This window comes from Typha latifolia, chromosome 11, assembly GCF_019914945.1.
Source record: "Typha latifolia isolate L0001 chromosome 11, TyphaL0001v2, whole genome shotgun sequence".
Lineage (NCBI taxonomy): Eukaryota > Viridiplantae > Streptophyta > Magnoliopsida > Poales > Typhaceae > Typha > Typha latifolia.
In genome coordinates this window covers 4,291,660-4,317,047 of record NC_133096.1, presented here as the reverse complement: position 1 = coordinate 4,317,047, position 25,388 = coordinate 4,291,660, and the positions used below count along the sequence as shown (strand labels likewise).

Here is a 25,388-nt window from a genome sequence, read left to right as displayed (position 1 = left end):
GGATATCCATGGAGGATTAAAAGCTAATAGATTTTACTTAGTTTCAGACTTAAAGAGTTATTATTTTAATTTTTCTCTAGATTTACTATAGCAAAATACTGTGGCAGTGAATAGTTCCTAAGAATATTTTATTATCATTTTTGAAAGAGTATTAAATAGTACAAATTATGATTTGTTTAGCCTATCTAAAGAGTGATGTAAGATTAATCTAGAGTGTTATCTCCATTATTTTTATTCTTGTTGTCTTCATCTTCCAACTTTTTTTCTCTTTTTTTATTCATCTCAATTAGAAAGTCCACCACCACATTAATAAGGCCCTACTTTGTGATTTTTTTAGGGGAAATTTATATTTCATACCCTATCTTTTTTATGTATTTGTGATCTACACTCTACTTTTTCAATACTTGCAAATAGTAACTTAAGTTTTACAAATATTTACATAACATATCTTAGGTTAAGTCAACACTAGCACCGTTTAGAAATATGACATGAAAAAAAAATAAAAAATATTCCATCTAGTATAAACCATTTATTTATTACAATACCTAAAATGCATTCATTACTTCTCTCTTTCACCGCCCTCCCTCAATTATTTATTAGGAAGCTACATCTCATACAAAGTTCTTTAAGAACTATATTTTATATCCTTAAAATTGAATATGTCGATTCCTTAGGTTCCATTTATTTGGCATATTATTGGTTAATGATTATTGTGTTTTAGATTATAGATTAGATGAGTTTCTTAGTGTGAAAGATCGGTTTAAGTTAGGCGAGGATATTTGGCATTAATTTAATTTAGAATTTTAATTAAGTTTAGCTAATAGATATAACGGCAACAACCTAGGTTTAATTTATAAATATTAAATATAAAAAGTATAAACTGTAAATACCTGAAAAAGGTAGGGTCTTAATCGCAAATTATCCTCTATTTTTGTTTAAATCTATATGAGATCCACGAATAAAAGTCACAATCTCAAACTCGGATAGAAGTCAAGCATATATACCTCTCCCAGAAAAAGTAATCGTAGGAATAATCACAACTTTCTCGTCCTGAAAGTGAGTTATTTTTTTTTTATAAAAACTCCTCACAAACTTATTTGACCAAATAATCTACCTCTCAAATTTATTACCTAAGTTTTTTATCTATATGTCTGCTGAAAATAAACGACCTAGTGTCTTTATGTAAGATGTAAAACCATAATTTTTTCAGTATTTTATCCTAAATATAAAGCATTGATATCATCAGCTCGTCACATGATAAATACCCACAAAGATGAGAATATAAGAGGAAGAAAGTCAGAATATTTAACTTATATTTATCTTATCTATATCTAAATCTAATATTTTTCTCTAATTTATCTTCTTATAATATGATAAAGTGATATGGTTTATCCAATTAATTACAAATATAAATTAAGAAATAATTTTCTCACTCTCTATTCTTATCTTTAATATGAATAAAGTACTGATAAGATATCAACACTTTATATATAAAATAAAGCATTGAATTTTTCAGCATTTTACAATTATAAAACACTGATAAATTTAAAAAAATTAAGGAAATTGATCATAAACACATTGTATTTTGTTTTTATTATCATTTGCATCATATCTTATTAATATTTACTAATCAATGCATTATGAATTTAATCCTCAAAAATACCATAACGTTAGTTTTCTTAACTGAAAATAATAATATATATATTAGTAAACTTAACTATAGGGAAAAAGTCTAAAATGCCCTTTAGTAACGGAATATTTATTTTATATTATCGTCTAAGTTAATCTAGGATATTAAATAAGAATTAGAGAAGAAAATAATAAGATGTCGGATTATAAAATTCTTAAAGACGAATATGAATCACATAATAGATAAAATATAGGGTATAATTTAAAAAAATCCTAATTAAACAAAAAGGTTAAAAGCCCTGAACAATATGCATGAATTGATAGGAGATGGTAGTGCGTCCAATAAAGATACAAAGTCACGTTTAAGGAAGGACAAATAGCTCCTTTGCAGAGAATGTGGTTGGTGTCAAAGATTTGGGCATAAATACTGTGCTATCACAATAAAATAATCAACTCTCTCCACCTTAGCTACCAAAGTCATAATTAAATTAATAGGCTAACGAAAAAAGAAAGGTCAATTTGCACTATAAATCAATATAATTTACATTTTTATATCTTTTTATTGTAGTTAGTTTTTGGACAAAGACTACATCACCTGGAAAACTAAATGTTGGTTGTCTTTTTCTAATTTTAAATTTATTAGTAAAGAAATTTTGTATTTGTAAAAAGATAAGAGCAAATATTGAGATTGACGAAATTTAGATTACTTCTCTATTTTCCTCTGATAGCAATATAACAATACTCTATTCCTTTTCTTTTAAATACCAACAAAAAATTCTCATCTTTCTCGTCCTTTAAATTGTTCTTTAGTAAACTCTCTCTCGTTCTCTTACACCTCTTAGAAAAAATATTGTACTAAAAATACTTTACCTCTATGGTCCTTTTCATATGGAAAGTGTTATAGTAGTGGGTTAGTATAAAAATTTATTTAGTTGTAAATATGAAAGTGCTCATATTTTACGCATTAGAAACAACTCCATTGTGCTAGAATTGAATATGACATTTTATGAATTAATAAAAAAACATCCACACTTATACAAAATTGCTATTAAATATTTTTTTTCGGTTGAAATAAGTTGATTCTTTTGTTGTCGTTGTTGAGGATGAAGTTCTCTTGTTAATATTTGAAGTATGCTCGTTATATCAAAAAGCTATATATTTATTTAGCACTAAAATATTTTTGATATATATTTAGGTACTAGTAAAATATACAAACATGGAGATTAATTAAGATAATATTTGTGAATTCAATGGACATAATTTCAGATTCCATAAATATTCATCTTTGGATTATGTAAACTTTAGCTTTGAATTTGACAAATACTTTTCTGGTTTTTGTAAATTTTTTTTTGATTTTGTATATATATTCAAATTCTATAATATTGTTAGCTTCCTGATATATGTTATCTAAAATTCGTGCATATGCATACTAAATAATGTATATTTTCTTTATGCTACATGACATACATATCTCCATGTAACATTTCACAGGATGTGTTAAAGGAATCAGATAGCGATATACTAGATAGTAGTGATATTGATAATATTATATATTTGCTTATACAATTCTTGATTGGAGTAACTCATAAGGAAGTGAGTAAATTACTTATATAAATAAAAAATAGATACAAAACAAATAACTACTTATGTAACACACAACCTGAGAAAAATTATGTAGGAAGCTAGGAAAAGAACGTCATATTTAGCAATTGCCTTCTACTAATATTGAATTCTAGGTGAGGACATATGATATCTATTTTGTTGTAAACAAAGAGAAAAGGAGATGGACATGTGGAGAATGGGATGAGTTGGGGCTCATTTGTAAGCACGGCATCAATGCATTTGGTCATAATAGTCTCTTTCATATGACTTCTGTGATAGATATTTTACAAAAGAAAATTATTTTAGCAACTTACTCAAACTCTATTCCACCATGATAGAAGTGAATTTTGCTACCTCCGCTAGTGAGGAACATACTAGGGAAAAATAAAAGAAAAAAAATGCTGTTCCAAGGTGATAAAGAATAGGAATAGGTGAAAAGAAAGAGATGCTCAAAATGCAAAAAAAAAAAATAAGGCACAATATAAGGACTTGTCAAGGTAATTCTAATGATACAAATAATCTTGTATCTAACATGCCATCAGGTTCAACACCCGTCACAACAATTAATTTTTTTTAGAGTTTTCTTGTCAATCTACGTGTACCTATGTATTCCTATTTTATATCAATGGATTTTTATTTTGCATCTAAGAATTCATATATTATATCTATGATTTCGATCTTGTTCCTATTTGTGTTTTATTTCTTGTCGTGCATTTATGTCTGTTTTTCTACATAAGGATTCTATCTGATGAAGGGATAAAATTTGTGATTGTGTATTACATCCTCCTACTTGATATTAAAAGTGCCAGGTTTATGTTTAATTAGCTCTTAGTTTACTATATTTATTTCAATAAAATGGTTGTCATTTATAATAAAGTTCATTTTAAATTAATATCTTTAAAATTTGTAGTTAGTATCTTAGGAAATTCTCTCAAAAAAATATCTTATGAATCCATAGTAATTATGAAATCCAGAGTTAATAATTATAAAATCTACTGTCATTATTGATGGAATTTAAAGATACTTATTATCGAATTATATAGATTGTATGTCAAAATAATAATTTGCTGCTTAACACAAATATTTCAGAAAATAATATCTATGGTTATATAAATTGTATGTTAAAATTCAATTTTTCAAAATACTCTAAATTATAATTTTATTATTTTACAAAATTAGTTTGCATTATAACAGTTGGCTTGATATCTTTCATTTGTGGAAGAGCAAATTTATGTAAAATAGAAGAAGCTGCGAAGAAAATAAGACAAAAAGTTTATCTCTCTTTTGGCAAAGGAAGATTTCTCTTTGCTACTTTTTTTTTTTTTTTTGTTAAAGGAAAATTACTTCATTTATTTAGCCACCACGGTTACAAAAAGATCCATTAGAATCGGAGACCAAAAGCTGAATCAACTCAGCTGGGAAACCGTCATCCCACATACACCCATAACCTTGCAACCTACCCCTTTTAGCCAGCCAATCAACAACATAATTGGCTTCCCGATAGGCATGAGTAACTTTATAATTTTAATAATTGTGAGTTAGTTTAATAATGTCATCGACAATATTTTCCACAGTCCAAAGAGCCTTCGTAATGCCTATAACCATGTTGATTAGCACAAGCGACTCCAATTCTATCCACAGATTTGGAATATTTTTGTTTGACAGGTACAACGATTCAAGGCAGCTAGGCAAGTAAGTGATCAAGGCGTGGAGTCGGACCGTGTGGCTATATCAAGATCTCCATCCCCTCAGAGTTCTCGAGGATGGACAAAAGGCCCGCCTGATCTCGCACTAACCCTAGCGCTTATGGCACAAACATTGTTGGAGATCAAAGCCACCCTTACTGATAGGGATGAATACCCTCCAAGGCGTACACCTGAGTGTCATCGAAGACATGAAGAACCCCCCTTACCTAGAGAGGGGAACTGACGAGGACTGATCCTAGAGGCACCTTGGAGACAACCAGACGAGCCGCACGAGCGCCGCATCCAGAGGAGGAGCCTTGGGATGATGAGTGGGAGGAACTCTCTCATCAACTAAGGGCGCAACAACAAGAGCCATTTCATCGAGGACGTGAGAACAGGCGCCGCCAAATGATACAACCCCGCACTGTTTGAATAGATTTTTCTAAGTTCAGCGGTGGGGACCCGTTGGATTGAATTTATAGGGTAGAACAATTCTTCACATATCAAGGGACACATAATCATCAAAAGGTGTTATTGGCCTCCTTCCACCTTGAAGATGTAGCGGTGAGGTGGTATCAAACAACACATCGCGCACATCCCTTCGCCACTTGGGAGGAGTTTGCCGATGCGCTTTGTGTGCATTTCAAACCATCGGACTATGAAGACTTCCAAGCCACCTTGACGAAGCTAACCCAAAAGACTTCTGTAAGAGCCTATCAAGAGGAGTTCGAAAGAATCAGCAATAGAGTCCATGGGTGGTCGAACTCGGCCCTTAAAAGTACTTTCATCCCCCATAGACTGCCACCACCAAGAGCGCAAGACCATCGCATCGAGATCTTGCTAGGGGCGGGTCCAGCCAATGTGTGGTCATACCAATACCCATTCATCCAAAAGGAGGCTATATCAAAGATGGTCTAGGAGATATTATCCAGCGGGGTGATAAGGCCAAGTAGAAGCTCCTATTCTTCACCGGTCTTACTTGTGCGGAAGAATGACAGATCATGGCGGTTCTGTGTGGATTATCGAGCTCTCAATTCCATCACCGTCAAGGATCGATACCCCATTCCAGTGATTGAAGAGTTATTGGATGAACTAGCTAGTGCATGTTATTTTTTGAAGTTGGATTTGAGAGCTGGATACCATCAAATCAGAGTCAAACCATCCGACGTACACAAGACGGAATTTAGAACTCATGATGGAACTATGAGTTCTTGGTCATGCCTTTCGGCCTTACCAATGCCCCAGCCACTTTCCAAAGCTTGATGAATGATATCTTTAGGCCTCACCTAAGGCAATATGTGTTGATATTCTTTGATGATACATTAGTATACAACCGCACATGGGAGGAACATTTGGGGCATCTTCAGATAGTTCTTGGACTACTTCGGCAGCACGAGCTAAAGGCAAAGGACTCCAAGTGTTCACGGGGGCAGCAAAGGGTTGACTACCTGTGTCACATCATATCAAAAGATGGAGTGGAAGCAAACCCTAAAAAGATCCAAAGCATGGTGGATTGGCCGTTGCCGAAGACTACCAAGGAGCTGTGTGGTTTCCTTAGTTTAACCGGCTACTATCACCGATTTGTAGCGAACTATGGCAAGGTGGCAGCTCCCCTCACGGCCTTGCTATGAAAGGGGGCATTTTCATGGACGGACAAAGCCAAGGAAGCATTTGAAGACTTGAAGAAGGCAATGGTCTCAGCCTCGGTTCTTGCCTTAGTAGATTTTACTAAATTGTTCACCATTGAATGTGATACATCCGGAGTTGGCGTGGGGGCAGTTTTAATGCAAGAGGGAAGGCATGTAGCCTACATGAGTAAGGCTCTTTCCAAGTGTTTATAGCTGCTATCTACCTATGAAAGAGAGATGCTCACCATCATCCATGCTATCACCAAATGGAGGTCTTATCTCATCGGGCGGTGTTTCATGATCCGCGCGAATCAAAGGAGTTTACCATATTTTCTTAGACAGCGCATTCACACACCAGCCCAACAAAGGTGGGTGTCTAAGCTACTCGGATATAACTACAAGATCGTGTACAAAAGGGGGACTGAAAATAGTGCCGCCGTCACCTTATCCAGATGCCCGAACCCAGCCGAGTTGGCAGCCATTTTAGCACCAGTTTTTTCCTTTTTCCAGCAGCTGCGAGAGACCTACAAAAATAATCCGGATACCAAGGAGATGATGGATGACCTTGCTACATATCACAACTATAAACAATGGGTGTTGATGAGGGATGTACTCTTGATAGACAAGGGGAAGATCATTGTTCCAGCTGACCGTCAATTGCGTTTGGAGTTGATGTGCCATTTCCATGATTCTCCTATGGCTGGACATGAAGGGGTGTTACGCACCTACAAAAGGTTGAGTCAGAGTTGCATATGAGTTGGGATGAAGAAGGATGTGCAGGCCTATGTCAAGGCTTGTGAAGTGTGCCAAAGGACATAGGCGAGTCGGGCAAAACCTGCTAGATTGCTTCAACCGCTTCCCATTCCGACCAAGGTTTGGGAGGATGTCGCCATAGATTTCATTGATGGTCTACCCAAGGCCAAGGGGCATTCTGTTATATTGGTAGTGGTAGATCGCCTCAGCAAGTATGCGCATTGTTCAGCTTTAGTGCATCCTTACATGACGAAAAGGGTGGCTGAAGTCTATGTGCGTGACATAGCCAAGATGCATGGTATGCTAAAATCAATTATTTCAGATCGTGATCCTATATTTATGAGTTAGTTTTAGCAGAAATTCTTTGCACTCCAAGGGACTACCTTCCGGATAAGTTCAGTCTTTCATCCTCTAATAGACGGGCAATCTGAAGTGTTGAACCGTTGCTTAGAGCAGTATTTGAGATATTTTGTGGGTGAGCGACCACGATAGTGGATATCCTATTTGCCATGGGCGGAATGGTCGTATAATACATCTTTTCATTCAGCCATTAGCATGACTCTGTTTGAGGCCGTCTATGGACAACCACCTCCTACCTTATAGACATACTTGCCATCAACCCAAATGGAGCAAACCGAGGTAGATGTAGATTTGAGAGACCGTGATGAGGTGTTGAGGAGACTCAAAATACACTTAGCGCCTACCAAAATTGGATGAAGCAAGTCTACGACTAGAGGCACCAAAAAAGGTCCTTCTCGATTGGGGATTGGGTCTTCATCAAGCTCCAACCATATCGGCAAAGCTCGATTAGACCAATTCCCAATCAAAAGTTAGCTCTAAAATTTTATGGACCATACCAGGTGATCGAGAGGATTGGATCGGTAGCCTATCGCCTTGACTTACCGGAGGAGGCGCAAATACACCTAGTATTTCATGTCTCAAATCTCAAGGCTCGAGTTCCTTCTACTGAGCCCATCAGAGGTGTTCCACCCGAACCAACAATGACGGAAGCCGAAGAGTCTAAATCCAAACCAAGTACCCCTACTCTAGTTCGGATCCTAGCTAGCCGATGCACTCGAGTTCAGGATGAGTGGATGACTAAGATTTTGGTGGAGTGGTAAGGACACCCAGTGGAGGAGGCGACATGGATGCCTAAAGCTGATTTCATGGACCGTTACCTAGAGTTCACATCTTGATGGCAACGTGCACAGAAGCGTGGTGGAGTGATATGATTCGATCCATACTGTCTCCATGCGTGATATTGGGTTCATAGGAATGAGCCTATTTATCTAGTTGAGTAAGTAGAATCAATAAAACCTATTTTTGCGATAGTGCATTCGAACGCAAGGATCGCATTCGAATAGGGTGGTTCGAACGCCTGTATCACATTTGCATCGATAGAGGACAGAATTGGCGCATTTGAATGGAAACAAGTGCATTCGAACGCGGTCGTTTGAATGCCTATATCACGTTCGCATCGACAGAGAACGGAAATTTTAAGTTCGAACGCAATCGGGCGCGTTTGAATGCACTATGGCAAAAGTGTGGGTTAAGTTAGGGATTGTTAGGGTTGTTTGGAGTGCTTTATGTTAAGTAAGGAGTCCTTAGGGCGAGCCTCTATATATATGTGGAGGAAACCCTAATTGAGATTTTATATTGCTATTAGAATTGGCTTTAGCCCTATCTCTCTCTAGCCATTGGCATCTTCTCCCACCACCCTTCTTTCACCGCCCAACTCTTTGGTCGGCTTCTTCCCACCTCTAACCACCATTTTCCACAACTTCTCCCCCTTCACACCAAAATCTAACCCTAGTATCTATCTAGCCATTGGAGGGCTATTAAGCTAGGATCCAAGTTTAAAAACCATTGCGAATCGGATTAAGCTGGTTCGTAACAATTTATGAATTTCATAATTTAATTTATAAATTTTGCAATTATATTTACCATATGAAGCTTTGTTGCGAATTATTTTAGCTCTATATCTGACTCACCCCTTGTCTTATTTCCTTATATAAGAAGCTTGTATAGATTTATTTTCAGTGGGGAACATAAAGTAAGGATGACTTTTTAGCTATTTCAATTGAGAAACAATCTAATATATAGTAAAAAATTATGTTAGATAAATAAAAGTGTCATTAACTAGATATTGCACTTTATCTGTAATACATATTAAGTTTATTTTAGGATAGTATTTCTTTCGCTCTTTCTTATCCTTCTTGTTTTCTCTGGCCATATTTCATAGTTAATTTACAAGTTTATAAATTAACTAGAAATTTAATAGAAAACTAAGAATTATAGTTAGAAAAATAAATAAGGATGATTCTTTTAACTTTTTCAATTAGGGAACAATCTAATGTATAGTTAAGAAATTGTATTAGATAAATGAAAATGCCTATAACTAGATATCACACCTTATTTACAACACATATTTAGTTTTTTAAAAGAAAATTCAAATTAAATATGCTAACTACATCGTAGATATGCAAACATCTAAAGTAAATAAAAGTTTACTAAGAAATTTTCAATTCTTATCTCATCTATCACTAGAATAACTAGCTAAAAAAAAGAAGAGTGCGAATCACTTATTTCTATTTTTATATTTTATCATCAGCATTTAATAAGCACAAAATAACAGAATAGTAAACTCAGAGTTGATAGATAGGCTAATGGCTTCACACTGATCCACAGCCGCATCTTCATTATTAAGGAAGTAAGGGATACAGATTGACATTTTGACATCCTCGCCTAACTTCATGAGCCATCTCCCAGTGGCCAGTGGCCAGTGGCAACCTTGGTCAAAAGTCGCAATCCAGTAAACGACTATTTCAAAGCCAATATGTTTAACAATACAAAAAAGATCAACATCAAGCTCAGCTATGACCCATGACTAAGAAAAGATAACATCCACCAAGCTAAACGTTTCAGGAATCTGTCTCTTTTCTCTAGCAGCCAAGCCAATCAGAAATGCCGCAGTTCACATTGGTGGCAATCTTCGTCTCCCTTCTTTCTCTTTCCTCGTCCTCCTCTTCCGCCGTCGACTTCCTCTTTAACTCATTCAACTCCTCCGACCTCCTCCTCGTCGGCGACGCCGGCATCGGCTCCTCTATTCTCCGCCTCACTAACTCCTCCAACTATGACTCCTTCGGCCGCGCATTCTTCCCCACTCGCCTCCCAATTCTGTCCTCCTCGTCAATACCCAACTCCTCTCTCTCCTCCTTCTCCACCTCCTTCGTCTTCTCCATCCTTCCAGACATCCCCAGCAGCCCTGGCTTCGGCCTCGCCTTCGTCCTCTCCAACACCACCTCCCCTCCCGGCGCCATCTCAGGCCAATACTTTGGCTTGTTCTCGAACGACACCCACCAGGTCCCTGGCCCGCTTCTCGCCGTCGAGTTTGACACCGGCCAGAACCCGGAGTTCAACGATCCTGACGGCAACCATGTCGGAATCGACCTCAACTTTATAATCTCCACCGTCACGCACACAGCTGGGTACTATCGTGCACCCGCTAATGGGTCGGCCTCATCGGAGCTGGAATTCGTGACTATTGATATGCGATCGGGAAAGAATGTTCGGGCTTGGATCGAGTTTGATGGGCCTCGATTCCAGATTAATGTGACCATTGCTCCGGCAGAGGAGCCGAAGCCTCCTCGACCACTTATCTCCTACACCGATCCGGTAATTGCTAATTACGTGTCACCGGAGATGTTCGTCGGGTTCTCGGGGTCAATGGTCAAGTGGGTGGAGCACCAGAGGATATTGGACTGGAGCCTTAGCAATACCGGCAGTCCCGCTCGAGAGCTCAACACATCTAATCTTCCCTTGTTCTTGCCTCCAGTGACACCCTCGTCGTCGATTCCCCCTATTGGGCTAATAGTTGGGGTTTCTGGCGGTTCACTTGTTCTGCTACTGCTCTGTTTTCTTGGGTTGTACTGCTACTGCAGAAGGAAAAAGAGGGCTAAGATTTTAGAAGAAAGAAGAGAAGAAGAGGACGAGGAAGACGAGGAAGAATGGGAGCTAAAGTATTGGCCTCGACGCTTCTCCTACCAGGATCTATCGAGAGCCACAGATGGATTCTCGAGGGAGCGACTTTTGGGTTTCGGGGGATTTGGAAAGGTCTACAGAGGCGTCCTACCAATATCCATTTCAAAAGGGATCGAAGGCAACGAGAACGGGGAGGAAGAGGAGGAGGTTGCGGTGAAGTGCGTGTCTCATGACTCAAGACAAGGGCTGAAGGAGTTCATGGCGGAGATATCGAGCATGGGTCGTCTCCAGCATCGGAGTCTAGTCCCCATGCGAGGATGGTGCCGAAGAAACAACGAGTTAATGTTAGTCTACGACTACATGCCCAATGGCAGCCTTAACCATTGGCTTTTCCCTTCCAGAGACAAGGCCGCGAAGCCAATGGATTGGGCGGTGCGTCGACGAGTGTTATCCGACGTAGCCGAGGGGCTCCTCTACCTACACACCGGTTGGGAGCAGGTTGTGCTGCACCGCGACATCAAGACGAGCAACATTCTCTTGGACAAGGAGATGAGGGGGAGGCTCGGCGACTTCGGATTAGCCAAGCTCTATGAGCGCGGGGCAGCTCCGAGCAGCACGCGGGTGGTGGGCACATTGGGCTACTTGGCGCCAGAGCTGGCGGTGAGGGCGGCTACTACGGCGGCGAGCGATGTATATAGCTTCGGGGTGGTGACGTTGGAGGTAGTGTCAGGGCGGAGGCCTATTGAAGCGGCGGAGACGGTGGAGGAGGAGGATTGGTTGTTGGTGGAGTGGGTGAGGGGTTTGTATGCCGAAGGGAGGCTGATAGAGGCGAAGGACGCGAGGGTGGAATACGGCGCGGAGGCGGAGGAGGAAGTGGAGCTGATACTCAAGTTGGGGCTTGCGTGTTGCCACCCAGAGCCGGAGCGGCGGCCGGAAATGAACGAGGTCGTGGCGCTGTTGGTGGAGGCGACTCGTAGTCCTGTGAATCTCTGAAAACATTGAAAACATTGGCAGATAGTTTTTTTTTTTTTTTTTTTTTTTCTGTGTAGTTAATGGTTACACATTTGTTCTTGATCTTGGACACTTTTCTTCCCCTGCTACATATCCGTAGTAAGTTGTTGCATCAAACACAAGATCTTGCTTTCCCGTACCCAGTTATATATGCTATATGATAAATTGTGGAGACTTTTGTCTCGTAAATCTTAGATAGATTTCAGATTGCTTTCATCTTAAAATCGTTCAGTTTCACTGTTTTCTAATCATATTATTCTTGTTTTATTTTTGACTGGGAGAGAAAAAAATTTACTTTTCATTTAATATCACATTTAAAAAAAATACATTTTCCACAGAAATCAGTACATTTTTAATCCAAAATATAAAATACTTTCCTTCTTTTTTCTTACCAACATTATATTTAAACAAACCTTTCATTATTGTCTTTACAAATCATATACAAGCTCACAAGTCTTTAATAGAATGAGGACCGGAGTTCGTCTATAATTGAAGTTTATGACGCGCATGCTATATTAGGGATAGGTTAAAAGTTGCATACTGTGATATTTGGATATTTCTCATTTTTTAATACTACATTCTAAAATTTTTAAAATTGATTGACATATTCTTGCTTAGAATTACTTATGTGATTTTATAAGTACTGAAAGATTGTCAATTCTGGAAATTCCAAAGTCAATTTGAGGCAAAGATTATTTACTTACATTAAATTAGTTTATTATTTATTAAAAAAATATTAGACATGCATATGTATCTAGACCATAGGTAATATTTTTACTTGTTTGTTTAAATAAATATGCGGACTATAAAATAAAGAGTAAAGCAAATATGAAGGCCAATTTTTTTTATGTGGAATAATCTAAACGGAAAAAAACTACGAATTCATACTTGGATCAAAACTAATCACTAAACATGTAGCAGTTTACAAGACTAACTTACAAAACAACATGTCTATTCCCACGACTTTTTTTAACTCAGTCTTGCTCTCTAGAGCTCGTGATTCATTACTTCTTATGATTGATCTCTTATCTCAATAGTCATCGAGTTTGATCTTTTGTCTACATGACCCTTAAGATTAAAGTTTGATGCATTAAAGATGACACAAACCTTGTTGGTGAAAGAATGTTATATCTCTAAGAACTCCCTTTCAAAAACAATAACCATTTCTAAAGCAAAAAACCAATCACCTTAGAGTTAGGGCACCATATATAGGTTAATAGGATGAGGTCAAATCCAAGTCATAGCAAGTCTCACTAAAGTTCAGAAATATCATATTATGTAGGGGCGTTTGAACGTGGCCTGAGTGCATTCAAAAGTGCTGACTTATTTTCCCAAACGCGTTCAAATGCGCAAATACTCCCCTTTGTAGCGAATGCATTATGTACGCCTGCAGGGTGTGTTCGAATGGCCAAACCATCATCTTTGTATTTGTGAACGTCTAAGTCTGCATTCGAACGGTCGAAGCACCATATTTGTATATGCCAATGCCTGAGATCGCATTCGAACGCGGTGCGAATGTAATGAATTATCTGCTTTATATCTTAAACACCTTTAGTCTAAATATTTTCAAAACTTATAGAAATGCGCATGAACATGTATAAAAATACTTAAATTATTTTGTACCCATTTACTAACACGGAACAATTCACCGCGCATGCATTTTACAAATTGTAACACCTGATTCAAAAATAACAATAAAAAATATATAAAAGAATTAAAGCCCTAAGTGAGCACATTGTCACAAACGTATGCTTTTTCAACGTTTTTGGCAAGTCCATGGTACTTCAACTTCTTTGCAAGATAAGGTAAGTCTTGAAATAAAGTCAGTGTAAAAGTAAAAAAGGGAAAGAGTTTTCACTAACAGTTAGAGAAAAACTTTCTTAATGAAGTTGCACTTCTTATTTACTCAAATTAGATATGTTTACAAGTAGTGTGTTCAAGCCTATATATAGGAAGTCTTTCGTTTCAAAAATTTCCACATTTTTAGGGTAGAACTGCAACTTTAGCTCGCACTTTAAGTCTACCTAAGAGTTGATATGGCAAAGATCATTCTTGATCTCCGCTGATCGCCGATGCCACCATAGGATGACATCCTCATGAAGTACTGTTCCATGCCTCAAAGGAAGTTCTTAACTTCTTTCGCGTCACGCATGCCATTGACTCCTTGTGGCTCTAAGATGCGCAACCTAGGTGTGCTCTTTGTAGCATCACCTCCATGTGCAATAGTTATCTTAAGAAGACTTACTCTCAACTTGAGACCATCAACCTCATTGACTTTGAACTAAAATTCTTCATAGATAGTTGCCTCGACAACTTTCTCATTATTTCGACGATGAAACTCTGCCTTGAAGTCACGAAATTGAGACTTAAAGGAATCCATTACTGCTTGGACGTTTTCTTCCACCATGTTCATATTGTCTTCAAAACCAATATTGAGATTCTCCAACATGCACGTCGTTGGTTACGACAACACTTCGTTGATTAGCTCTGATACTAGTTTTCACGGACTTATGCTTTTTCAGTATTTTGGCAAGTTCGCACAACACTTCAATTTCTTTGCAAGGTGAAGTAAGTTTTAAAATAAAGTCAGTATAGAAGTAAGAAAGAGAAATAACATTTACTAACACTTAGAGAAAAACTTTCTTGATGAAGTTTCACTTCTTTTTATTTACTCAAACTTTAGATATGTTTACAAGTAGTGGGTTCAAGCCTTTATATTGGAAAGAAAACTTAGCTACTAAGTTACCCTGACAAATATGTCTTTTTTAGATATTTAAAAGCGAATGGATAAGATCAAAGAGGTGTTATCCTTTTCCCTTATCAATCTAGCTATAGATAAGCTTGAGGTTTATCCATTAGTAGATAAGCTTAAGGTCTGTCCAGCAGTGGACAAGCTTGAGTCGCATAATTATCGTAATGTCTCTCAAATCCAATTTAGCCATTTATATTGCTGATGCCTATAACACTATAATTTTGACCAAAATTTCACTGGAGTGTCACAATAAGCTTGCCAACCTTAATGCTTTTACTCCCCTATTTTTCTTCTTCTTTTTGGTTCCACCTCTCAGCCACCACTTACTCACGTTCTCCCTCTCCTTCTCTTTTTCTCTCTTTTCTCTCTTGTAACCACTACCATACCCTCTTCTCTCTCTCTCACACAGAGTTGGAGAGTTGCTGAAGGATGCCCACCTTGTGTTCGATGCGTTGGAACGTCCTATTTAACAAGGTATGAGTCATTTATATTTAATTAGTTATTGGTTTTTTACAAATCGCACATTACATTTTAATTATTTTATAATTTACACTCATCTTTGGAGATTTTATAACCTGCCCCCTTATTTTTTCTATAATTTTTATTTAACCCTCTGGGTTAGTTTCAACAATACTAGAAAAGGAATATTTTGTTATAATATATAAAATAACTTATAAATATCTAAATTACCCTCGTCTTCTTTATCCTCTTTTTTGGTTCCCAAAGAAGAAGAAGAAGAAGAATAATAAGAAGAAAAGGAGGAGGAGGAGGGGGAGCGGGGAAGAAGAGGGGGAGGGGGGAAGATGAGGAAAGATGATTGTGGTGATGACGCCAACAGTGGAGGAGGTAGGTGGGGAGGATAAATGAGAATTAAAAGAGAAATGAGGGGCCAAGTTGTAAAATCCTGAAAGACGGGTGTAGATTATAAAATAAATTATATATAAGGTTTAATTTGTAAAATTCCCTTAATTATTTAATATTTTTTTCTAATTTTTCTTTCCTCCACCACCACCAGCTTGGCTGCAATTCATTATCTGCCATCATCAGTATCATCACTGTAATTATCACCCCCATCGTCTCCATATTCTTAGAGGCATGCTTTAGTGCTCAACTTGAAAAAAACTATTGTTTGAGCCGACGATGAATGTCAAAAAACTATGAGATCCGAGGGCTTTGCTGTTGAACAAAGTAAGAACGCAGATATACTATTTATTCTTTTTATAATTGCATAATTGCAGTTTAATGATTTTCACGGATATTTATGCCTTTTCTTCTTCATAATTTCTTTATTTGCCAAAACGAGGAAATTATATTTAAGTAGTTGGACCTGTATTGTTATGGTTTATTTTCTATGTCATATAGTAGAGGATGTTTTGTTAGATCATAGGTGATGTGTTACAACTAGGGGTGAAAACGGATCGGATACGGATGAGATAGTGCTCAATCTATATCCGGATCTATATTTTTAGTCCGGATACGGATTCAGATATGGATATTGGACGGATAGCAAAATTTAAAACCATATCCTAACTAAATGGATACGGATAATTTTCGGATAGAAGATCGGATCTTAAACGGATATTGATTAAATTTAAAATAATTATAATATTTTATTTATATATAATTAACACAAAATTATTAAGAGTTTTATGATAAATAAATTTTTTGCATGTCAAATTTATAAAATTAGATAAATTAATCTCTATAAATAATATATAATGTATTATTAGTAATAATATTAATATTTACTATTTAAATAAGCAAACTAAAAACTATAGATCATTTTAAAAAATATGCGGATAAACGGATATCCGATATCCGTATCCGAATCCGAAAAATATATCCGACCCGTATCCGAATCTATATCCGAATTTTTTTAAGAAATTCTATCTATATCCGAATCCGTATCGGAATCGGATAGAAATTTTTTATCTGAATCTGATCCAAATCGGGTCAGATAGCGGGTCGGATTAATCCGATCCGTTTTCACCCCTAGTTACAACTCTTACCCTTCTGATATTAAGTCTTTTTGCATGTCTCTGTGCTGTAAAAAGTGCTGCCGTTGCAAGCATATTGTTGCAGTTATTCTGTTTTCCTTCATAGTAAGTGATGCCCAATGATGGAAAATTCACTTTACAGAGAGGTGCTGGCTTCTGTTTTGGCATTGGTGCGTGGAAATTTATCCACTAAGAATGTTCAAAATGTGAAATATTCTTGTTTGGATTTGGTTTACTTGTTACTTTGATTTCATAGTAGGACTATTGGGAGATATAGAACATATCCTATTACTTTTGCCATTTAATATGTAGTAGAAATAGTGAATATCTTAACATACAAGCTATATCTCCATGAAATTGTGTTACAGTGTGTCATTAGACTGCCTAGGTATTGTGACTGATTTAATAACAATTCTTTATGGGCTGTAGTTTGGCCCGCAACTCGTAGCCCACTTGTTATTTGTTTTTTTTTTCCTACAGCCCGCTTACCATTTTGTTTTTATGGTCTGGGATTTGTCCCGCACCCCACTTGATTTTATGATTAAAGGTTCTTGTATTTTTATTATTTGTTAATTTTTTTTAGTGTTATATTTTTGACAAATGATCATTTAAGGTACTTAGATGTTAGTTACCAGAAAAGTGGTATGACAATCATCTTCATTAGTATGAAATGATCCTAACTAATTTGTAATAGTTGTAGAAATTTTTGTATCCTTCACAGTTTTTGATAATTGATTAAATTACACTTAACTAAATTAAATTAATAGAATAGTGACCTAATACAAATGTTATATTAAGAGCACCAATATTTAATAACATTCTAGATTATCATAAATACTCAAAAATTATTACTAGACGTTTAATCTAGACCTACCCAAATTGATAGTGGCAACATGTAGCCAAAATAATTAGTAAGTCTAGGTAGCTCTGTTTATTTATGCCCGATTATTTCATTACTTGGTAGATCCATTACGAGACAGGAGGAAATCGACATTTGAGACGAGCTTATTGCAATCCGAATCTACTTTTCAAGCAAGTGATTTCTTCATGATCTAGGAATAGTGTAATATTGAAGCGATGTTTTAATTTATTAGTTCATCACACTCATATCATACATGTATTGATGTTTATTTACTATTCAACATAATTATATTTATTTTACTTTTTCATAGTTATCTATAGATTATTAGTACATTCTTGAGTATGATATCTTTAATGTGCATGACATATGATTTATGATGATGATCACGACACCACTTGCATATATCACTATGTAGTTAAGTCTCAATCGACAGTGCCCGTTTTCCCACTTAGTTTAAGATTAGGGGCAGAGTGTATATATATTACCTATATTTATATCGGCTAATGCTTGAGGTCGTAAGGTCAGGATGGGACTATTAGGCATCATGTGTGGTAGTTTGAGTAGATGTAACACTATCAAGCAACAAGGCTAGACACTAGGTGATTTATGATTAGGAGGTAGAGTTTGTAGACTTAGCAGTACTTGATGACGTAGGATCAAGGTGTGTGTGAAAAGTGTGCTCTTGAATTTGCGGTGAGTGATAATTCTGCTAAATGTGATGATTTTACTATGTGCGATGATATGAGCTTATGACTGAGATCTTTAATCTAATGGCCATAGATAACAGTCATATATAGCATCGCTAGGTATGTATGGGTGATATTACCGTTAGATTGTCTATGCCTCCTCGATATTTGAGATAATGTTTGAGTTGATCTTTATTATGTGGTGGATAGCTCTTGAAACATGTAATGATAATTTATTGCCATGGCTATGTGTAAGTTTGATATAAATAATTTGATAGTTTAAATGATGCAAATCATGTGTTTTTTAATTAATACATGTGAGATATAGTTATGGGCATGTTGCACAAGTGTATTATTATGATCATGTTAGCATACATATGTATCATGTGACATCCTTCTCTATACTACTTTTAGACTGTAGAGATGTATAATTACTGGTTTTTATGCTCACTATCCTTTGGTAGAAATATTTTTTTAGATCAGTAGATAATGCCAACTCTATGAAGAAGCTAGTGAAGATCTACTTATAATTTATTTTATTTTATTTTATTGTTGTAAATAAGTTAGATTGTTACGATCTCCCTTTATATTAAGATTTTATCTATCCCATTTTCAGATCTGGATAAAAACTTATATGAAACTTTAGAAGAGGATTCATGAAGATATAGCCGTCGGATCAACATAAAATTTTGATAGATCGTAGCCCTAGAAAAGAGCTTTCCAACGAATTAATTTTAGGAGAATCAGACAGCAGGATCCAAATATATCTTTAGATAAGTGGGCGAATATCACGGAGTCTGTTCTTTAGATCCGTGGATAGAGGCACGAGTTTCTAGCTGGATTATGGAGGTGGTAGGCTAGTGGTAATAGGGTGGCACCGATGAGTAAGGTGGCGGTGGAAGGATTATTGATGATGAAAAGGGTTAGGGCGAGGGTAGAAAGATTTGAAGAAGGGGGAGGAGCTAAAGAACTAGGGTGAGTGGTCGGTTGAGGAAAGCTAGAGGCGGTGGAGCGGGGGGATAAGGGAATGAGAGAGGAGAAGAAGAAGATTAGGGCAAAACCTCAATTCATTCAATGTCCTCTTTTTGGTTGCCATCTACTACTTAAGAGGCTAACCAAACAATTAAAAAATAACAATTACTAATCCTAGAAATAGTGGATTTCTGCTGACCATGTTCAAACGGGGTCAAATGCGTTTGAACGCACCAAATGCGTTTCTCGTATTTGTGAACGCCTATAGGCGTTCGCAAGCGCATTCAAATGCACAATTCCCGTTCAATGTATTTATAAATACCTGTATACATTCGCAAGCACGTTCTAATGCACCCACCCACATTCGAACGCAACCTACAAAAATCTTATTTTTCTTTGAATAAAATACTAAAACAATAAGAAAAGACACCCCTAAGGTGTACCCATGCTCGAGACGATATCGGTGAAGTCCTAATCGTATCAATCCACCATTGTAACGCCCCCGCCCGGCACGAGCACGTGCACGCCCACGCGCCCACACGGCACGCACGGCGCACGCGACAGGTCGGGCGGGGCCCATCACACACCGATACTCTCCTGTATACATACAATTATGACATCATCAAATATTACTTGCTAACATATCCATGATCACATAACCCATCACTAATTAAATCATATTATTAACCAAATAAACCTGTTAACATATGAATATCGCAGTCCATAATAATATACATTAAACCACTACATAATCTGGTAGGACCCACACAGGTCACAACAAATCATCAAGATACAACTAAAATGACTAATATAAGAGTACACTATAATTTGACCTATATTATACAATTCATCGTTTAATACAACAGAGTACAAATATTAAATACTGGTACAACTCAATTCCTATATAAACTATCTCAGGTAACCAAATGATAATGGAATCATATGCATTTCTCAACATCACAATTATCAATCATCACTGACATCTCGGTATAATATCATCATACTAGACCACTATGCACAGTCAACACCCGATACCCGGTCTCAACATCATGCCCGAAAGTTCAGAGCATACTCTGCCATCCGTAAAGAGTATCTCAAATATAATCATACCCTGCCATCCGCTAAGGGTATCAACATCCATCCAGACCGAGCACCCTCATAGTTGATAGAAACCTCGTGAGGATAACTCGCCACATATGCCCTGGCGAATGGCATGTGTCTGAATGTCTGTTGCGCACACAGACTAACGACCTCGGACGTAAGGCCAACAGGATCGCGACTATGTCGAGCGATCAATCATCCACTCGGGTATCCTCACTCTTTCTATCAACTATCCTATCAATCACAATTCATGCTTTCCTTCTAAATGACAGATCATATGCATATATCCAGTATGATAATAAGTCAATGCATAACAGGAATTTAGGTGGAATAGCCGTTTATCGGGATGTTAGCCGTTTATCTGATTAAAATCCGTTCATATAATATATGATGATTTAGAAGGTTTTAGAATTTCTACTTATCTTTATAACTAGTTAGATTTTTAATTACAGATAAAAATAAAAATAAAAATATAGATGAAAACCTAACTATAATTATATCTTGATTAATTAGAGATTACTTTATAAAATAATAAATATATACATAAGCCTATGTATTTTATTTGTTACAAAAATAATAATGTATAAGACATTAATAGAATTACTTAAAATGTATATCATAAGAATATTAGAATATAAATCTAATAATTATAATTTACAAATCTATCTATTAATCTAATATACATATAAGTAAATAAATAAATAAATATAAGTATTACCTATATTTATGTGTAATAGTTTATAACCTCATTAATCATTAATTAATTATAATTAACAATAATCATATTGATGAATATATATTATTATTAAAATAAATAATGTCTAAATTTCTTTGTATTAATTAAAACAGAAATACTTAAACAAATAAAAATATACCAAAATAAGGATTACTAGTACTAATGCTGGGCTTGGTCCAGCACTAGCCTGCTACATTGTTGGGCCGAGCCCAGCACTATTTCAGAAAGACAAGAAGAGAAGAAGCAGCTGGGGAAGAAGAAGAAGAAAGGAAGAAGAAAGAAGGAAGAAGAAGAAGAGAAGAGAAGAGAAGAAGAAAAGAAAGATAGGAGGGTAGGGAACTGCGGAACCGGGCCGGCGGGGAGGACACCGGCCGCTGCTGGCTAGCCAGCGGCCGGCCTCTCACCGGCGGCACGATTCCGACGGGCCCGAGCTCAGGTGTGAGCGAGAGAGAGAGAGAGAGAGAGAGAGAGAGAGAGAGGAAGAGAGAGAGAGAGAGGAAGAGAGAGAGAGAGAGAGAGATAGGAGCTCACCGAAGCTCGTGGAGGTCACGGCGGCGGCGGTGATAGGCCGGTCTCGATGAGAGAGAGAGAGAGAGACAGAGAGAGAGAGAGAGATGTAGAGGGAGAAAGAGAGGCGGTGGGGGGGGGGGTCTTGGCGGTGGCTGCGGCGGCGCTAGGGCCCGCCGTGGCTAGCTGGCCGAAGCCGGTTGGCTGCGGCGACGCGAGGGGGGCGTGGCACGCTCCCCTCCTGCCACTGCATGGCACAAGGTCGGCTACACTGTGGCCGGCCACGTTGTGCCATGTAACTAGTGTTTTTTTTTTGGTTGTTACAACCATGCTTCCGCCATCTTGTCTTCAAGGTGTGAAATTGGGGAAGTGATCCATTATATCTGGCTCAAGCTCCTCCATGACTTGATCCTCTACACTAGCTCTCCACAGATGTGAAAATAAAGGGAAGGTTGGTGTTGAAAAGGAAGTGAGCTCGCTTGCGTCCGGTTGGCGCAAAAGGGCATCAACGACTCGGTTCTCAATCCCCTTTTTGTAGACTAGCTCGTAATCATACCCAAGGAGTTTCATGACCCACCGTTGTTGTGCTGGGGTGCGCACACATTGCTCCGTGAAGTAGGGTAAGCTATGCTAGTCCGTGCAGATAGTAAACCGTCGACCAATGAAATAGGGTCGTCATTTAGTGATGGCGTGTAGAATTGCTAGCATTTCACGCTTGTAGGTGGACAATTGTCGCGACTGGTTTGACAATGCCTTGCTCATATATGTCACGGGCCTGCCCTCCTGCATCAAAACAGCTCCATTGCCTATACCCGAGGCATCGCATTCCACCACGAAGGGCTTGCTGAAATCCGGCAAAACCAAAACTGGTGCGGTAGACATTGTTGTCTTCAATGCTTCGAAAGCCACTATCTCCTTACTCGTCCATTGAAACCCTCCTTATTTGAGTAAGGAGGTCAGTGGAGCAGCGATCTTGTCGTAATTGGAAACGAATCGCCGATAGTACCTCGTCAGCACAAAGAATCCCCTCAATTCCCGCGGATTAGTGGGAATCGGCCAGTCCACCATTTGTTTGATCCTGCTTGGATCGGCTTCCACTCCTCTCGCTGAGATTATGTGACCCAAGTACTCCACTCGTGGCTCACCCCAAAGGCACTTATTCATCTTGACTTTCAACTGGTTTAGTCACAAGATATTTAACACCTCACGCACATGCCGCAAGTGTTCGCTCCAATTCCTGCTGTACACTAGAATATCGTCAAAGAAGACGAGTACATACTGACACAAGAGCGGATGAAAAAGGTCATTCATCAGCCCTTAGAAGGTCACTGGTGCGTTGGTGAGCCCAAACTACATGACTCGGAACTCGTAAAGGCCATCGTGAGTCTGAAATACCCTTTTGTCTACATCTTCCGGGTCGACGTGGATTTGATGGTAACCCGCTCTTAAGTCAAGCTTGCTAAAGTAAGCTGACCCTATGAGTTCTTCCAGCAGCTCCTCGATCACCGATATTGGGTACTGGTCTTTGACGATGATCGCATTCAAGGCTTGATAGTTGATGCAAAACCACCAACTCAATGGTTAATTGGACGAAAGCGATTCTGCTCTGTCTTTCTTTCAAACCAGCAGCACATGCGATGAGTAGGCGCTCCTACATGGCTGAATGATCCCTTGCTCTAGCATCTCGACCACCAATTTGCTGATCTCCTCCTCCTGGACATATGGGTACCAATATGGCTGAACATTTGCTGGTTTCGCCCCTGGAATGATTTGTATTCGGTGGTCATGCTGACGGGTTGGCGGCAGTTCTCGGGGCTCCTCAAAGAGGTCACCGAATTCCTGCAGCGGCTCCTTCATGTTAGCGAGTATTGCATTTGTTGGTGGATGTTCTAGTTCAGCACTAGCCATTTGCAAAAGTAAAGCTCGGTCCCATACACATGGAAGTCCCAACAGCGGTTGCAACGCTGGCCTTTGTCGCGGTTGATTTCCATCTGGCAGCACTCTCCGACCATTCCCCCAAAGTTTAAGTGTGAGGTTTATAAAATCAAATGTTACGGTCCCTAGGCTTTGAAGCCATTGAGTCCCTATGATGATGTTGACACCCCGCAAGGCCAACGGATAAAGATCTAATGTGAAAGTTTGGCCTTGCACCTTCAACTCCACACCACCGCAAATAAAATCAGCCCGCAATGTGGTGCCATCTCCGATCCTCACATCAAACCCGTCCGTGGGTTCCGATTCGAGCCCAATCTTCCTAAGAAACCTCTTATCAATGAAGTTGTGAGTGCACCCAGTGACGATCAAGATTCTCACTGTGGTTTTCTTAACTACATCGTTCACCCGCAAGGTCTTTGGTGCGGATGTCCCGGAATAGGCGTGGAGGGAGATTTTGGCTATAATGTCTTCCACGGGCTGCTCCTCCGATACTCATTCTTGCTATTCAGCCACACCCTCATCTTCAGCTACAACCTCATCCTCCGCTTCCTCCAACCTATCTATTAGCATCACCGATCCCATCAGTTTGACGCAGTGATATCCAGGTACGAACTTCTCATCATAGTAAAAGCAAAGGCCTTTGGCTCTTCACTCCTCCACTTGAGTAGGTGTGAGTGATCAACCTAGACCTCTAGATGCGTACTTCACATTATGGGAGGGCCTAAGGGGTGCCCGAGAAGCCACCATTGCAGCAGCAGCTCTTGGTATTGCAGCTCTTGGTACACCGACTGCATTTTCTACCGGTATGGTAGGGCCGAACCGGGTTGTGGCTATCTTGGCTTATCTAGTTCTGTTTGATGTGCATCCTTATTGTTCTATGCTTGTCTTCCATTAGTACTGCATTCTCGAAGACCTCTGATAAGGTACTAGGACTTAAAACCCTCAGGTCAACTTGTATGTCTCCCTGTAGCATTAAGATGAAAGTGCTGCGAAGTTGTTGATCGGTTAAAGGAGGTTGGCAACGACTACTTATTCTCTCAAATTCTTCTTGGTATGCACCAATTGTGGTCATTTGTACAGTCTTTGAGAGGAGAGCATCAAAGTCTTCGTACCCTAATGCTCCAACTCGTTGTGTGATATCAATCCAGAAATCGGCCCAACTTTCAATCGTATCTGTAATAACCTAGATAAAAATAAATAAAATAAATAAATAAATAAATAAATAAAATAATAATAATAATATATAAATAAAATAAAAAAATAGAAAAGAAAGAAATAAAATTAAAAAAAATTTGTTGAATGGCATGAGCCCGTGCCATGCAAATTGTGGGCGCACATTGAAGGCGCCACGTGCGCCCACAACTGCCGGCCCAACCAACCGGGCCGGGCTAGTTGGCTGCGGCGGGCTTGGCACCGCCGCAGCTGCCGCCTCCTCCTCCATCGCCTTCTCTCTCTCTTTATATCTCTCTCTCTCTTTCTCTCTCACATATTCTCTCTCTTTCTCCCCCCTCTCTCTCTCTCTCTCTTTCTCTCATATTTCCTTGCCGATGC

At 38.3% G+C, this 25,388-nt stretch overlaps 1 protein-coding gene across 1 annotated transcript; it reads left to right on the top strand.

Moving 5' to 3' along the window:
* Positions 1–10,173: 10,173 nt before the first annotated feature.
* On the top strand, positions 10,174–12,483 carry LOC140797314 (L-type lectin-domain containing receptor kinase S.1). The gene has a single exon (XM_073150659.1). The coding sequence runs from the start codon at positions 10,262–10,264 to the stop codon at positions 12,269–12,271; it is 2,010 nt and encodes a 669-aa protein (XP_073006760.1). The 5' UTR covers positions 10,174–10,261; the 3' UTR covers positions 12,272–12,483.
* Positions 12,484–25,388: the final 12,905 nt, after the last annotated feature.

What these genes read in the sequence shown, in the direction of transcription:
- LOC140797314 (XM_073150659.1), top strand. Translation starts at nt 10,262, where the DNA reads ATGCCGCAGTTCACATTGGTGGCAATCTTCGTCTCCCTTCTTTCTCTT.